The 16,493-nt window shown below is 36.5% G+C and overlaps 1 protein-coding gene across 1 annotated transcript in view; it reads right to left on the bottom strand.

Moving 5' to 3' along the window:
• Window positions 1-2,040: 2,040 nt before the first annotated feature.
• The window catches only part of LOC114340936 (steroidogenic acute regulatory protein-like), a 102,295-nt gene continuing 87,842 nt past the window's right edge, over window positions 2,041-16,493 (bottom strand). The window contains exons 8-9 of the mRNA XM_028291710.2: window positions 11,910-12,190; window positions 2,041-2,386 (exon numbers count right to left, since the gene is read on the bottom strand). Coding sequence (XP_028147511.2) covers window positions 2,194-2,386; window positions 11,910-12,190 — 474 coding nt within the window. The 3' untranslated portion in view covers window positions 2,041-2,193. The remainder of the gene's footprint in view (window positions 2,387-11,909; window positions 12,191-16,493) is intronic.

Below are 16,493 nucleotides of genomic sequence, written 5' to 3'. Positions count from 1 at the left end.
TAATTGCTAATCAAGCGGGCGCGACACTGTGGTATAAGTGAGGACGTTTGAGTTGGCATAAATTCATTATCTCGAGAATGGGCAAATTTCAAGAGAAATCCTCAGACAGGTCGATTTTTATTTTTAAATTAAGACTTTTTGGCATATATGTAATACTAGTGACGTCATCCATCTGAGCGTGATGACGTAATCGATGATTTTTTTAAATGAGAGTAGGGGTTGTGTGATAGCTCATTTGAAAGGTTATTTAATTCTCTATTCACTAATATAAACAATAACATAATTATTTATACAGGGTGTACAAAAATTTTTTTTTTATTAAATTAACTTTGATTAAATTTGACAAATAGAAGAAAACTTTTTTTTGTACACCCTGTATAAATAATTATGTTAATGTTTATATTACTGAATAGAGAATTAAATAACCTTTCAAATGAGCTATCACACAGCCCCTACTCTTATTTAAAAAAATCTTCGATTACGTCATCACGCCCAGATGGATGAAGTCACTAGTATTATATATATGCCAAAAAGTCCTAATTCAAAAATAAAAATCGACCTATCTCAGGATTTCTCTTGAAATTTGCCCATTCTCGAGATAATGAATTTATGCAAACTCAAACGTCCTCACTTATACTACAGTGACGCGCCCGCTTGATTAGCAATTAAAAAAACAAAGGAGTTTTCGATATTTTATTGCAAATAACTCTTCGGGATTTCATCAATCAATGTTTAAAGAATATCTACGTACCTTGGCAACATTGAAATTTTTAGACAAATGTCCGATTTAGGGTTAAAAATGGCCGATTTCGCAATTTCCAATCGCTTATATAACAAAATCTATTAACTTAAGAGAAAAGTCACTAAAGACGTTTTCTGTTTGGAATGTATCAAAAAACCTAAAAAAAATTGTTCGATGCAAAAAGAATAATTTTAGGAAACACCCCTAATCTTTCCCCTCGCCTGGCAAGGTCTTATGCTCTTCAGAATCGCCTGTCATTGTACACATTTCTTCTAAATAACTTACTCAAACACATAGTTAAATTTAAACCTTACAGGAGAAAGTTTATTTTACCCCCTAAATTTGCACTTTTCGATTCACCTGGTAGATACACGTGCACCGCTGAGGCCTGCCAGGTCATCTAGAAAAATTTCTAGCCTTACAGGACGACCGTTAGTCGGAGGGTTCACTAGCTCTTAGACTATTACTTGACTGTGAGCCGATGTTGCTCCTCATAGCGCGCCATTAAAATATCGATATCTTGGCCAAAAATACACTTACGAACATTTTCGTAAGCTCAAATTGTTCCTTTTGAGTTCTTCTATCATTATTGTTAATTAAAGTATAAATGTTTATAGCTCAAATTTGCTTAAAACCCTTATAAACAAATTATTGTACAATTTTTTAAAGAAAATTATAGCTTTAAACGGGTATAACTTTAAAACAAATAAAGATTAAGTAATTTAACAAACTTTGTTTGAAAGCCTATTAATTAATCTTTAAAACGAGACCTTCTAAGGCTCATTTTTATGCGTAGAAGTCGAGTTACGATCGATAAAGCTTCGAAAAATACTTATTTTGCAATATGCAATTTGCTTTGTGCACTAATTTTACAATATCTTAAGTTCTAATTATGGGATTTAAGTTTAGTAAACGATTTTTTCTTTGTTTTTTATTAGAGAACAAATTTTATTTGAAACATTTTTTTTATCTCTTTTAGTTTATGAGCCAGAGCCTTATAAACAATTTATAAACAATTAAATTGTTTATAACAATTTTTTGACCACTCGGATCAAAATCCACCCTCGAAATTCGTAATCAGCAGCCAAAAATCCATAAGAAACCGTTGAGTTTGCCCATCAGAATTGAAAAGGACACGGTGACCCCTCTGGCGCCTAGACTAGAAAGGTTCTGAGAAGAACCATAGAACTTTTACTGCGTGACTCATAAGACTTATCAGACGGAACTCATGGCAGTGTTGCGGCTTTGGCTTTTTCGGTAGTGGGATGAATATTGGTGTTTCTAAACTACCTTAAAGATTCATAAAAAATTATTTTATTTATTAATACATTTATTACTTATATAGGTAACGATTTATCCTAAATGCTAATATATTCAAATACAAAAATATATACAAAGGCAATATAAAAATGCTTGATTAAAAAAATAATCAGTCACGATAATACAATACTTCAGTTACTTCTTCTCTTCGTAATGTGCTGTCGTAGTTCGCTGGCGTATTTAAGCAACATCCCTCCCATTTCTTTATCTACAAGGCTACTAGGCAACCATAGTTTTAGATCTGTATTGACGACCCAATTTAAAATGCACTTGTTGGGTGAACCAGATCCGTCTATGACATAACAGCCAACACCGTTTTCACCTCTAAAACATAAATTAGTAGAAAAGGATTATCGAAAATCTAATTCAATTATTAAATGTACGGGTGATTCCATTTCAAATCACTCAATTTTGGAGCAAAAAAAATTTTGGATCTCCGATTTGTCTGAAAATTGATATATAGCTTCTGCAGGACGTAAAAATAAGATATTTAAGGTCAAAAAATCTTCTTCTTCTTTTTTCTCAAAACGTTTTATGCGATTTTACAGTGATTTAGTGTTTATTTAAACAAATTTGCATTTTCTATCGTAAAGTATCAATAGAAAACATAATATTTTAATAGAAGGGACTCAAAATGTCATTATATGGCATTATAACAAGTTACTTTGATTCAAAACAAGTTTTTGACCAAATTCTATAGTGTAGAAAACGTTAAAATAACGTTTTTTACATTTTTCTCCATTCCCAAAATACATCATAATCGACTTGGCTAAAAATTTGCCCACAGATAGCCAAAACATAGGACTTTAACGGCCGGTTTCACAAAGTAAAGTTAACTTGTGGTTAAGAGATAACCAGAGGTTACCCCAAAATATGCGTTTCAGTTTCATAATTGTTACCCTTCTGGGTATACCCATAAGGTAACCCACTCCAACCTCTGCTTAAAAATTCTGTCATTTAACCACAACTTCGCGGTTGAGCTGAAACTAAAACGCATATTTTGGGGTAACCTCTTAACCACAAGTTAACTTTACTTTGTGAAACCGGCCGTAAGTGGTGAGAAGGATTTGAATTATATTACAATATCAAAAAAGTTACATGCAATATCATAGTAAAAAATATAGGCGTCTACTGTAAGTAAAATTAACACGAAAATATCGACCTCACGACAAAAATTGTTAAAAAGAAATTGTAATAATTGTAAATACGATTTATTTGGAACAATTTCAGTTTCTACCATTTTTGTCGAAAAGTTAAAAATGGCGGAGATATTGAGTAAAACAGGTTCTCCTTTAAAATCAAGATGGCGGCTAACGTAACGGAGGAATTCATTCGTGATTTTAAATTTAGGCTACTATTGACTCCCCTAAAGACTAGAAAAATAAAATTTTGGGCAGCTCGGCATGCAAGGTCAAATGCTATTCCGACTGGACTAATATATTTTTGAGTCTGATATTACTGCATATAACTTCTTTGGTATTGTAATATAATTCAAATCCTTCTAACCACTTAAAGTCCTATGTTTTGTCTATCTGTGGGCAAATTTTCAGCCAAATCGATGATGACGTATTTTGGGAATGGAGAAAAATGTAAAAAACGGTATTTTAACGTTTTCTACACTATAAAATGTGAACAAAACCTTGTTTTGAATCAAAATATCTTTTTATAATGCCATATATTGACATTCTTTAGTCCCTTCTATTAAAATATTATGTTTTTCATTGATACTTTGTGACAGAAAATGCAAATTTGTTTAAATAAACACCAAATCACTGTAAAATCGCATAAAATAACATTTTGAGAAAAAAAGAAGATTTTTTGACCTTAAATATCTTATTTTTACGTCTCGCAGAAGCTATATACCAATTTTCAGACAAATCGGAGATCCAAAATTTTTTGCCTGAGTGATTTGACATGAAATGTACCGTACATCATTGAGTATTATACAGGGTATCAATCAAATAGATTGTTAAAACCGTGAAAGCATATCCCGGTACAGACGTGGCCTAATATCATAACTTACTTATTGCCAGAATTACACTCACGCTTAAAAACAATAAGACATCAAATTTTTAATTTTATTAAAAGTAAAACTTTCACTTGTATTTAACAAATGTCGCTACGACATCCACACCATCGGGTTATTTCGTTGTGAATCGATACTGGCAGCCCGAATTTTAGTTGTTCAGAGAGAATCAAATATGCAATCTCTGATGATATCCTAACAAGGATTGAAACCGGTCAGGGTGATTTTGGCGCTCTCTGAACGAACGAAAATAAGACGGCTCTTATTTATATAAATATAGGGAGATTAACTACGAGCTCAGGAAGACGATACAGCAGGTAAAAGAAAATACTTTGAAGAGAAATGCAACAAAATCAAGGACTTTCAAAACAGATACCACCTATTTAGTCTACTCAAGAAAGTTAAAGAAATGACGGGACTAAGAAAACAAAATGTGCACTTCTGGATAGACAAGGGCTTACTGTAACACAGACGGATGAGAAAGTACAACGCTGGGTAGAATAAATCGACGAACTGTTCGATGATGAATGAGGGGAGCCGGAACACATAGAACTTCATCATCATCAACAACCCGTACTCGTCCACTGCTGGACATAAGTCTCCCTCAGTTCTTTCCATCTTTCTCTGTTTTGTGCGCCTTGCATCCAGTTGCCGACAATACGCTTCAGATCGTCAGCTTCTTCTCGTGGCCTCCAGACGACAATACGTTTTGTCCATCGGTTGTCTGACAATCTGACGACGTGTCCTGCCCAATTCCACTTGAGCGACGCGATTCTTTCGACGACGTCCGCTGTTTTTGTTCTACGACGTATTTCTTCGTTTGGGATTCGGTCCCTCAGGGAGACACCCAACATCTGGCGCTCCATAGCCCTCTGAGTTATGCGAATCTTGTTCACTACCTTTTTTGTGAGTGTTAATGTTTTCGCTCCATAACTGAGTACAGGCAATACACACAGGTCAAAGATTTTCCTTTTCAGGCATATGGGTAAGTCCGATTTAAATACATAGCTCACCAAAATACATAGCTCATAGTTTACCAAACGCTGCCCAGGCTAAACCTATGCGACGTGGGAGCTCGCACGCCTGGTTATCTCTTCCCAACCGAATTTCATGTCCCAAGTACTTATAAAATGCAGTCTGCTCAATATCCATTCCATCAACAACAATATTACGATTTAGCACCAGATTAGTCATTATTTGCGTCTTATTGATGTTAATCTTTAGTCCGACCTCTAAGAAAGCGTAATATAACTTGTTCAACTTATTATTGCATCATCCATACGATCGGCTATAAGGACGATGTCATCTGCGAATCTCAAATGACTGAGCTTCTCTCCATTTATATTGATACCATATTTGTTCAGATAGAATTTACTTCGGAAGAAATGGATTAAAAACAATGATGGGTGGGAAAAGCCCTGGACCTGATATGCTTCCTATAGAAATACTAAAAATATAGATGAGATGCACACTGATGTTTTAATGACATTCTGGAACCAAATTACCCAAAGAATGGTTAATATCGATACTTATTTGTTCGGCCCTGAATGAGTTATCGAACAACTCACTTAACGATCTAACAGAAACAGGTCTTGGGCCTCACGATGTTCAAACTCTATTCTTAAAACGACACCAGTACCCATCTGTTTAGTCAAAATCTATCATTCTCCGGAATATCAATTCTAATGACAAAACCTTAAACAGATCTATTCCAAAGGTCCTCTTGAGAAACTTATAATACTAGAACTCTTGCAGGCTCAAGAAAACTCTAGAAGTATCATTTGGCTACCATCCCACATTGACATTGCAGACAACTAAAGAGCTGATCAATGCGCGAGTGAAATTGCTGAATGTGCTGATATAGAAAAACCCGCATATCGAAATACTGCGTTATTTTTTTATCAACTTAAGAGAAAAATTACAAAGACCTTTTCTGTTCCGAATGATCCAAAAAACCTAAAATATTATCTGCCTGGGCCGAACAAATTGATTGTTATGATTTGTTTAAAACAAATAAATGTAAATAAAGTACCCCGCACAAACCTTACGGAAATTAGGTCCCAGTGGATTTAGTTCATACATTAGGACAATACTCTTGAAGCATTGTGATGAAATGTTCTCATGGACACAACTCGATCGTATGGAGGATTTTCAAAATATAGAGGCACAAACTTGGAAAATTATAAGAGTTACTGGGTATTCCAATTCCCTGAGTTACTGGTTATCTGGCAACATGCAGAAGTTTGGATCAAAGAAAAGTACTAGTAGTCTAGGATTTTTTCCTGGCTATCCAATGGCGACCTTTATTTTGACCTTGACCTTCAACGGACGTCATCTTCTAGAATTTCGAGGGTTTTCAGCATTAAATTGATATAAACAGATTACTCATGGGTTTTTTGGGATCGCAAAACACGAATATGCCATCAGAATTGACCTCCGGAGCACGTGATGGCCAGGGCCACTGCAAGGGACGTTATCATTTAGAGTTTCAATGGTTCTCGGCATTTAATTGATGCAAATGAATTAATGGAGGGTTTTTTGAGGTCTCAAAACACGAATATGCCACCAGAACCGACTCCCGGAGCACCTGGTTTCCAAGGTCAATGAAAGGAGGCCCTGGAGTCGCGAGGGTCTTCGGTACTAAATTAATGTAAACGGATTTGTTATAGGTTTTTGGGGTTGCTGACAGATAGAGGAGCACCTGGTGCCCAAGACAGGTTATCTTCTGGAGTTTCGGAGGACTCAAATGGGTTAATCTTAGGTTTTTGTGATTGATTGCTGAACATGCATACACTATCAGAACCGACCCACGAATCACATTGTGCCTAGGACACGTCATCTTCTGAAGTTTCGAGCGTTTTCGGTACTACAATTATGTAAACGGAGGTTTTCTGAGTCGCTGTTCAAAAAAAGCATACAAATTGGTGAAACGTTTTTTTTTTGTAATTTGTAGATTTTTATTAAAATAGCTATGTTGTGCTATTCAACTGTTTTAATTATTTATAAATATAAACTCAATTTATATCTGACAACGTTTTTCCTTCGTTTATTTTAAGATCGATTTACTATATTCTATTTTGATAGTGTTATTCCTCGTGGTCACTAGATACTCCAGAGTCTTTTATCTAAGTCATATTCGTGTTCATCAACCCCAAAAACATAAGAGTAATACGCTTGCATCAATTTAGAACCGAAAACTTTCGAAATCCCAGAAGATTACGTGCCTTAGGCACCAGGTACCCCGGTGTCTGTTCTGATGGCGTATTTGTGTTCAGCAGCCCCAAGAACCCATGAGTAATATCCATCTGCATCAATTTAATGCCGAAACCTGTCGAAACTCCAGAAGAAGACCTGCATTAGGCACCAGGTGCTCCGTGGATCGGATCTGATGGCGTATTCACGTTCAGCAGCTCCAAAATCATGTGAATAATCAGTTTACATTAATTTAGTACCGAAAGCTCTCGAATCTCCAAAGCTTGACGTGCCTTAGGCACCAGCTACTCCGATGTCTGTTCTGATGGGGTATTCGTGATCAGCAACTCCAAAAACCTATGAGTAATCCGTTTGCATCAATGTAGTACCGAAGACCCTCGAAACTCCAGGAGCCCCTTTCATTGACCTTGGAAACCAGGTGCTCCGGGAGTCGGTTCAGGTGGCATATTCGTGTTTAGCGACCTCAAAAAACCCTCCAGTAATTGATTTGCATCAATTAAATGCCGAGAACCATCGAAGCTGTAGAAGATTACGTCCCTTGGAATATCCGGTAAATCTTATAATTTTCCGAATTTGTGCCTCTATATATTGAAAATCATCCATACGAGCGAGATGTGCCCATGAGAACTTTTTATCAGGATGTTTTAAAGAGTGTTTTCCCAAAGTATGAACTAAATCCACTGGGACCTAATTTCCATAAGGTTTGTGCGGGATACACTATCAATAATTCCGAAATTATGGCATTTAGATGTAGGGAACATTAATTGTAAAATAATCAGTATTTCTTCAAAAGGACTTCAAAAGGCAAACAATACACAAGGTGTTCTATTTGAAATAAAGAGGTTCATTGGATTTCCAGAAAAACGGAAGATCTGGCAATAATGTAAATACCACCATAATATCGGCCGCATCACAAGACCCATACTCACTAAATCCTACAGAGATCGTGAAAGCCGTTTCCGAGATAATTGCGGTATATCTACAGGGTGTCTGCGTAACTTGGAACCATATGGGAAACTTTTTTAATATCAATTTTACGAAAAAAAGTCATTCTTTATAAAGTGCTCTGCATAGTCTAAAACCTAAGATGCAATCATAAGATATCAAATTTTGTCAACAGTATACGAGGTATGTCATAAAATATTAATTTCGCTCAAGAGCAAACTACCTTTATATTTCAAAATATCAAAAAATTTTATTATAAAAAGTTATTTGTAATTAAAAACCATATTTAAACATGCAATAACAGCCTTCTACGTCATCATCATTCTCTTTGCCTTATCCCTATGCGGGGTCGGCTTCCCTAATTGCATTTCTCCACACAATTCTGTCTTGGGTCATATCAATGTTAATCCCCTTTACCAACATGTCCTGCCTTATCGTCTCCCCCCAGGTCTTCTTTGGTCTTCCTCTCCTACTCCTTCCAGGAATCTGCACTTCAGCTATTCTTCGTATTGGGTGATTAACGTCTCGACGTTGAACATGACCGAACCATCTTAACCTATGCTCTCTCATTTTGGCATCAATTGGTGCCACACCTAGACTTCCCCTAATATACTCATTTCTAATTTTATCCTTCTTTGTCACTCCACTCATCCATCTAAGCATTCTCATTTCCGCCACATGCATTCGTTGTTCCTCTTTCTTTTTCACTGCCCAACATTCAGTTCCGTACATCATAGCCGGTCTTATGGCTGTTTTATAGAATTTTCCCTTCAGCTTCATTGGAATTTTTCTGTCACACAACACACCACTCGCTTCTTTCCACTTCATCCATCCAGCCCTAATTCTACTGCATGCATCTCCATCTATTTCTCCATTACTCTGTAATACCGATCCTAGGTACTTAAAACTATTGCTTTTCACAATCATTTCACCATCCAAAGATACCATTTTATTTGTAGTAGCTCCATCTTTAAATGAACATTCCAAATACTCTGTTTTTGTCCTACTAAGTTTTAAACCTTTTTCCTCCAGAGCTTGTCTCCACTGTTCCAGTTTTTGTTCTAAGTCTCTTTCACTATTTCCTACTAACACGACATCATCAGCATACATTAAGCACCATGGAATGTTACCCTGTAGTTTCGCTGTTATCTGGTCCAAAACTAATGAGAATAAATACGGACTAAGCACAGAGCCTTGGTGCAATCCTACTTTCACATGAAATTTATCAGTCTCTCCCACACCTGTCCTAACACTAGTCGTTACTCCCTCATACATATCCCTCACAATCTTTACATATTCACCAGGGACTCCTTTCTTATTGAGTGCCCACCACAGAATCTCTCGAGGAACTCTATCATATGCTTTCTCAAGATCAATGAATACCATATGAGCGTTTGTTTCTTTACTCCTGTATTTTTCCATCAACTGCCTTATAATGAAAATTGCATCTGTTGTTGATCTACCCTGCATAAAGCCAAATTGATTCTCGGATATTTCGGTCTCTTCACGTATCCGTCTGTCAATTACTCTTTCCCATATTTTCATGGTGTGGCTAAGCAGTTTTATAGCCCTGTAGTTTGTACATTGTTGTATATCTCCCTTGTTTTTGTAAACAGGTACCAGTATACTGCTTCTCCATTCGTCTGGCATTTGTCCGACTTCCATAATTCTATTAAATAGACCTGCTAGCCACCTTGTTCCTGTCTCTCCCAATGCTCTCCATACTTCCCCAGGAATATCATCTGGTCCTACCGCTTTTCCTTTCTTTATTTTTTGAAGCGCTTGAGCCACTTCCTCGTTGGTTATTTTGGTGACCATTGCTGCTACTGTCTCCGTTGACTCTACAGGCTGTCTGTCAAATTCTTCATTTAATAAGCTGTCAAAGTACTTTCTCCATCTCTTTTTGACTTCCCTTTCGTGAACTAGTATTTTATTATTTTCATCTCGGATACATCTAATCTGATTAAAATCTTTTGCTTTCCTTGCTCTCTGTTTGGCTATTTTATATATCTTCGTTTCGCCTTCCCTGGTATCAAGTTGATCATATAGGTTTGAATACGCTTCTGCTTTGGCTTTTGCTACTGCTACTTTCGCTTCCTTTTTCGCCACCATATAGTTTTGAAGATCTGTGTCGGATCTGGTTTCTTGCCACTTTTTATATAATTTTCTCTTCTCTTTTATTTTTCCTTGTACTTCGTTTGACCACCACCAAGTCTCTTTATCCTCAAACTTTTTTCCTGACGTTTTCCCAAGTATTTCAATAGCAGTCTCTCTAATACTACTGGCCATTTTTCTCCAAATTGTATTAGGGCTTCCTTTCATGTTCCAACATATTTTTTCTACTATTCTTCTCCTGAATAGACCTTCTTTCTCATCTTTCAGTTTCAATAACAGCCTTCTACGTGAAAACAAAATTTCTGAAATTTTCCTAAATTACCGATTCCGAAAATCATTTTTATTTATTAGACATGTAATAACTCTTTTATTAATAATTTTAGGAAAAAAACTTATTCTTCATAAAAATCTGTGCATGGTCTAAACCTCAAAATAAAACCATCAGTTTTCCAAGTTTGTTAATTTTATACGAGGTGTGTCATAACAAACTTAGATAACTGATGGTTGCATCTTGAGGTTTAGACCATGCACAGATTTTTATGAAGAATAACTTTTTTTCTAAAATTATTAATAAAGGAGTTATTACAGCTCTAATAAATAAAAATAATCTTCGGAATCAGTAATTTAGGAAAATCTCAGAAATTTTTTTTCACGTAGAAGGCTGTTATTGCACATTTGAATATGGTTTTTAATTACAAATAACTTTTCATAATAAAATTTTTTGATATTTTGGAATATAAAGGTATAGGTCTGGATCCCGCGTATGAAAAAAAAGTTGATTAATAGCAAGCTGAAAATTTGTTAATAGCTTAAGGGTGTTTAGTCGGATAAACTTTGATATATGGGAACACTGGAACAGGGGCAGTTTTAATTGTGGAACAGGTTAAAAATCTGGAACGGTCTCACCACGAAAACGGCACATTTATTTTGTCCGACAGAACAGACTTAAACTCTTCGAACAGAGATTAAACTCTCATGCAAAAATCAGACTGCTATTTATCACCAAACGGGCGTTTTAATGAGTGGAACATGTAGAATATGTCAAATGACAGGAATTATGACAGGTGATAAATACCAGTCTGATTTTTGCATGAGAGTTTAATCTCTGTTCGGAGAGTTTAAGTCTGTTCTGTCGGACAAAATAAATGTGCCGTTTTCGTGGTGTGATCGTTCCAAATTTTTAACCTGTTCCACAATTAAAACTGCCCCTGTTCCAGTGTTCCCATATATCAAAGTTTATCCGACTAGACACCCTTAAGCTATTAACAAATTTTCAGCTTGCTATTAATCAACTTTTTTTTTATACGCGGGATCCAGACCTAGTAGTTTGCTCCTGAGCGAAATTAATATTTTTTCACATACCTCGTATACTGTTGACAAAATTTGATATCTGATGATTGCATCTTAGGTTTTAGACTATGCAGAGCACTTTATAAAGAATGACTTTTTTTCGTAAAATTGATATTAAAAAAGTTTCCCATATGGTTCCAAGTTACGCAGACACCCTGTATATAAAACCTACTCTGTATATACAACCATTTGACTTACCTAATCATTTTTTTATTAAGCGGAATGGAAGGATGTTCTGTTTTAACGAAACATACAACATATGCATTGTCTACTTTACTCCAATGGCGCAAATTTACAAAATCTCTACTGGACACTAGACCATTGAGAGATTCTTTCGAAATAGTATACGTAATATCGGTGTATTCGTCTAACGATTGCACTTTGTAGGAATCTTGAATCGCCATGTTCCATTTTGACGATTCGTGAATCCTATAAAAAAGTTCATCTAGCAGGTAACGTGACGATACGTCCATTTCGGCCTAAAATATATACGGAAATTGTTAAAAATCCGAATTAGGTACTATAGATAATTATTAATATATAGTCAAAACGGAAATCGGTCAAAATGCGCAACAAAGTGGCGGTATCAATGTTTGGTATAAATATTTAGCAAATTCGAGAAGCCACTTTAAAGGTAAGATAATTTAATAACTCACTAATCATTGTAAATTAGCCAATTTAGGACTTACAGTAAATAGGTAGGTACCTTAGGTACCTCATAGGTAATAGTCTCTCTCTCTCTCTCTCTTGTCGTTTCCCCATTACTGAGGATCGTGATTTCTTCCAATATTCCTAACAATGTTTCTCCATTGGTCTCTATCTTCAGTTGCTCTAAGAGCTTCGCAGAATGAGTTTCCAGCTGAATGCTTTATTTGGTCAGACCATCTAGTTGGTGATCGTCCTCTTGATCTTCTCCCCGAAACGTTTCCAGAAACAATTAATCTCTCCAAACTGTCGTCACTTCTGCGAACCACCTGACCAAAGAATTGCAGAATTTGTTGCAGACATATTGTGGACAGCCTTTTTTTAATATTGAGTTGGTTTAGAATGGAAACGTTTGTCATATGAGCTGTCCAAGGTATGCGCAGCATTCTTCTCCAGCACCACATCTCAAAGGCATCAATTTTTTGGCGCTCGCATGCGCGAAGAGTCCAAGTCTCTGCTCCGTATAGAAATATTGAGAATAAAAGGGCATTCACCAGTCTCATCTTGACATTCTAAGAGATAGATCTGTCTTTCCAAACTTTAGTTAGGCGACTCATCGCATTTTTTGCCATACCAATACGTCTCCGAACTTCTGCTTCACAGTGACCATCGTTAGTTATACCAGACCCGAGATAGACAAAGGTGTTTACTATCTGGTATTCCTGTAACATGTTAGTCAGTTGAATAGTGTCAAATCTGTGGACCACCATTATTTTTGTCTTAGCTTTATTGATTTTCAGACCAACTTTATTGCTTTCGTACTCAACTCTTCGCAGAAGATCAAACATTTCTTGCTCATTTGCTGCTATAAGTGTAGTGTCATCAGCAAATCTTAAATTAGAGATTTTCCTACCAGCTAGTGTTACTCCACCGGCCCATCCCTCTAAAACCATCCTCATGACATGTTCACCATAAATGTTAAATAAGTCAGGTGACAACACGCATCCTTGTCTAACACCTCTCTCAGTCTTGAATTGGTTTGAGAACTTCTGATCTAGTCGTACTGTCGCTATACGTTGTGAGCTCGTACGTAGAGGGGATATTTACAAATTCGCGAGCGCCAGTAGTGACAAGTCTGTAAACCTTTACCGGAAATTTGACATAAATGTCAACGTGATTAATTTAAAATTAAAATTAAAAACATTAATTATAAAAAATATTAGTTGGTCAAAGCTGTGGTATATATTTTTACCTTAAATATACTTACGTTTTAAATACCGAATTTAAGTTTTTTTAATGTTCCGTAATATGTAATTATAAATTAATCTATTAATCTTAGCGCCATCTACACAATAATTGTGAAAGTATCCGAAGTAAGAAATTCATATTTTATCAATAGAACGTCAAAATGATTAGCAAAATCTTAAAAAAATCGATTACAATTTAATTACCTTTTTGCGTTGTAAATATTAAGCGATAACAATTAAATATAAAAATTACCGGTGAAAGTTGAATTAGTAGTCCGCTAGGAGCGACACCAGCGAAGCTCAGAGCGTATATTAGACTGGTACAGATTTTTAATAAGTGTCACCAGGTGCACTGGTGCGCCCATTTCTATTAAAATTGACCACAGATTTATCCAGCTTACACAATCAAATGCTTTTTGGTAGTCAACGAAGCATATAATCATAGGTACTTGAAATTCTCTAGACTTTTCAATGAGTTGTCTCAGGTTCAGGATTTGTTACCTTGTACCTTTACCCTTTACAAACCCCGCTTGTTCCTGAGGTATTTGGTAATGTAGATAGGTTTTTAATCTGTTTTTGATGATATGCAACAAGATTTTACTAGCATGTGTTATTATTGACAGTGTGCGGTAGTTTTCACATCTGGTTGTAGTTCCTTTTTTGTGTAGTGGGATATAAATTGAGGTACACCAATCAGATGGCCATTTTCCTGAATTCCAAACAGCGACACAGATAGAATGGATGATATGTAATCCTTTGTCACCTAGTAACTGTAGTATTTCACATGGTATTGAATCAATGCCTGGGGATTTATTTCTCTTTAGTGATTTAATTGCATCTTTGACTTCAGCGAGTAAGACAGTAGGTTCTCTAGGCCACTGATTTTCTGCTGATACCTCGTTATTTTATATAGCTCGCCACAGTAGTTTCGCCATGTTTCCAATATTTCATCAGTATCGGTCTTTAGATTACCTTCCTTATCTATCACAGACCACGTTTGAGGTTTAAATTCTCTGGTAAGGAGTTTGATCTTCTGGAATAAGTCCCTCGGTTCATTTCGACAGCCACGTTCCTCTATCTCTCCGATAACGCTCTGTATTCATCGTTTGTGCCGTATCTAGTTTTATGTTCTTTTCTGCGTTGAATCACAGTCCACGTATTATCGGATATCCATGGCTTACGGCCAGTGGAAACCGCTGCCTCACAGTCTTTTGCAGCCTCGATTACCTTATCTTTGAGATAGATCCAAGTGCTCTCAGGGTCACTATCTACTTGGTCTAAAGAAAGAGCATCTTCTAGGTTTTGTTGGAAGTCATTGATTTTTGATGGATTTAGAGACATGACTTTTCTCTGGGGTCTTCTTTTGGGGACTTTAAAACGAAGTCGAACGTTCAATACCAGGAGTTGATGATCGCTTTCACAGTCTGCGGCAGGATATGTTTTACAGTTGATGGACGACGACTTCCATCTTGATCTTATTAGGATGTAGTCTATTTGATTCTTTGTTCGTCCATCTGGGCTACGCCATGTGTATAATCTCCGTGGATGATGTTGATATAACGTGTTTCGTGTTTGTAATTGTAAGATGTCATTTCTCTGTCCCAGTCTATTTTTGCCCAGCACTCCTTCAATATTTTCATTAGATGACCCCACTTTGGCGTTAAAATCTCCTAAAATTATGACGAGTTCACGATTCGGAATAGCGCGAACAGTTTCTTCTAGACGACCATAGAACCTGTTGATGTCTTCTTGTGCAGCTGTTGTAGGAGCGTATACCTGGACAAGGTGTAGGGTATTGGTGGATATTCTCATTTTAAGGGATATTATCCTGTCATCAATAGTATTACATCCAATTACGCGGTCGTTAAGTTTAGAGGGTACAATTATTGCGACTCCATTTGTACTTTTGTTATCTGGGCCTGAAAAATAAACGACGTTGTCAGCAGTTGTTTTAAAATGCCCTTTTCCTCTCCAGTGAGTTTCTGAGAGTCCCAGTACCGAAAGATTGTGGTCTGCCATTTCTTTTTCAATTATGTGTAACTTTCCAGGGTTTTGGATCAGTCCCTGGTCGTTTCATGTACCAATGCGCTGACATTTTCTTAAATTAAATGAATATTTGGATTCAGTCGCACAATTTCTGTCAGGTGCCTGGTCCCTCACACCTTGGCAGCCGGTAGCAAATTTCACACCATCCGACCCGGAACCGAGATGGCGCCGAGCGTGAGTCTGGTCGCTACACATTCCATCTTCACTTACTGAAACTGTCATAGTTATGGGAAGAAATTCTCTTGGGAAAATAGTGCAGTGGTTTCCCTTTGCCTTCTGCACCGCTGTATATGTGCCGTTTCTGTGGCTATCATTCTCGCCGCATGGTCAGTTTTGTAACAACCAGCTGCCACTGTCCAACCTATCACCATGTCTGGCTACCCTCACTTAGTTTAGCCTGCAGACCAATGCAGTTGCCCTGGATGTGGCACGTGGAGCCATAAGTGAGAGTTGAGTGCCTTAAGAGGACCAGTTATCAAAAAACAATCTCCCGTCGATGACGTTTGATGTGGTCGTTCCAATAAAAGATGCTACCTCTATAACACACTCTTACACCCCAAGGTAATAGTACATTAAAAATAATTAGACGATAAATATTACGCAAGAGAAATTAAGTGTTTTTTTCTACTTTTAAGGACAAAAAACAATTTCTTTAGCGGAACCTAATTCAAAATTATTTTGCACATTATATTTGAAACATTATTTGGTTAAAACCTCTAATTTTTGTTGGAAAAAAATTTATTAATTTGTCTGGACTAAATTACGGTTCTGTTGACATCCTAGAAGACTTATTCACACACTGTTGCCAAATTGAATTTTGCTATATTCGGTTTAAATTTTCTAG

This window comes from Diabrotica virgifera, chromosome 4, assembly GCF_917563875.1.
Source record: "Diabrotica virgifera virgifera chromosome 4, PGI_DIABVI_V3a".
NCBI lineage: Eukaryota > Metazoa > Arthropoda > Insecta > Coleoptera > Chrysomelidae > Diabrotica > Diabrotica virgifera.
The sequence above is the reverse complement of the archived record's forward strand: the minus strand, read 5'-3'. Positions and strand labels throughout refer to the sequence as shown.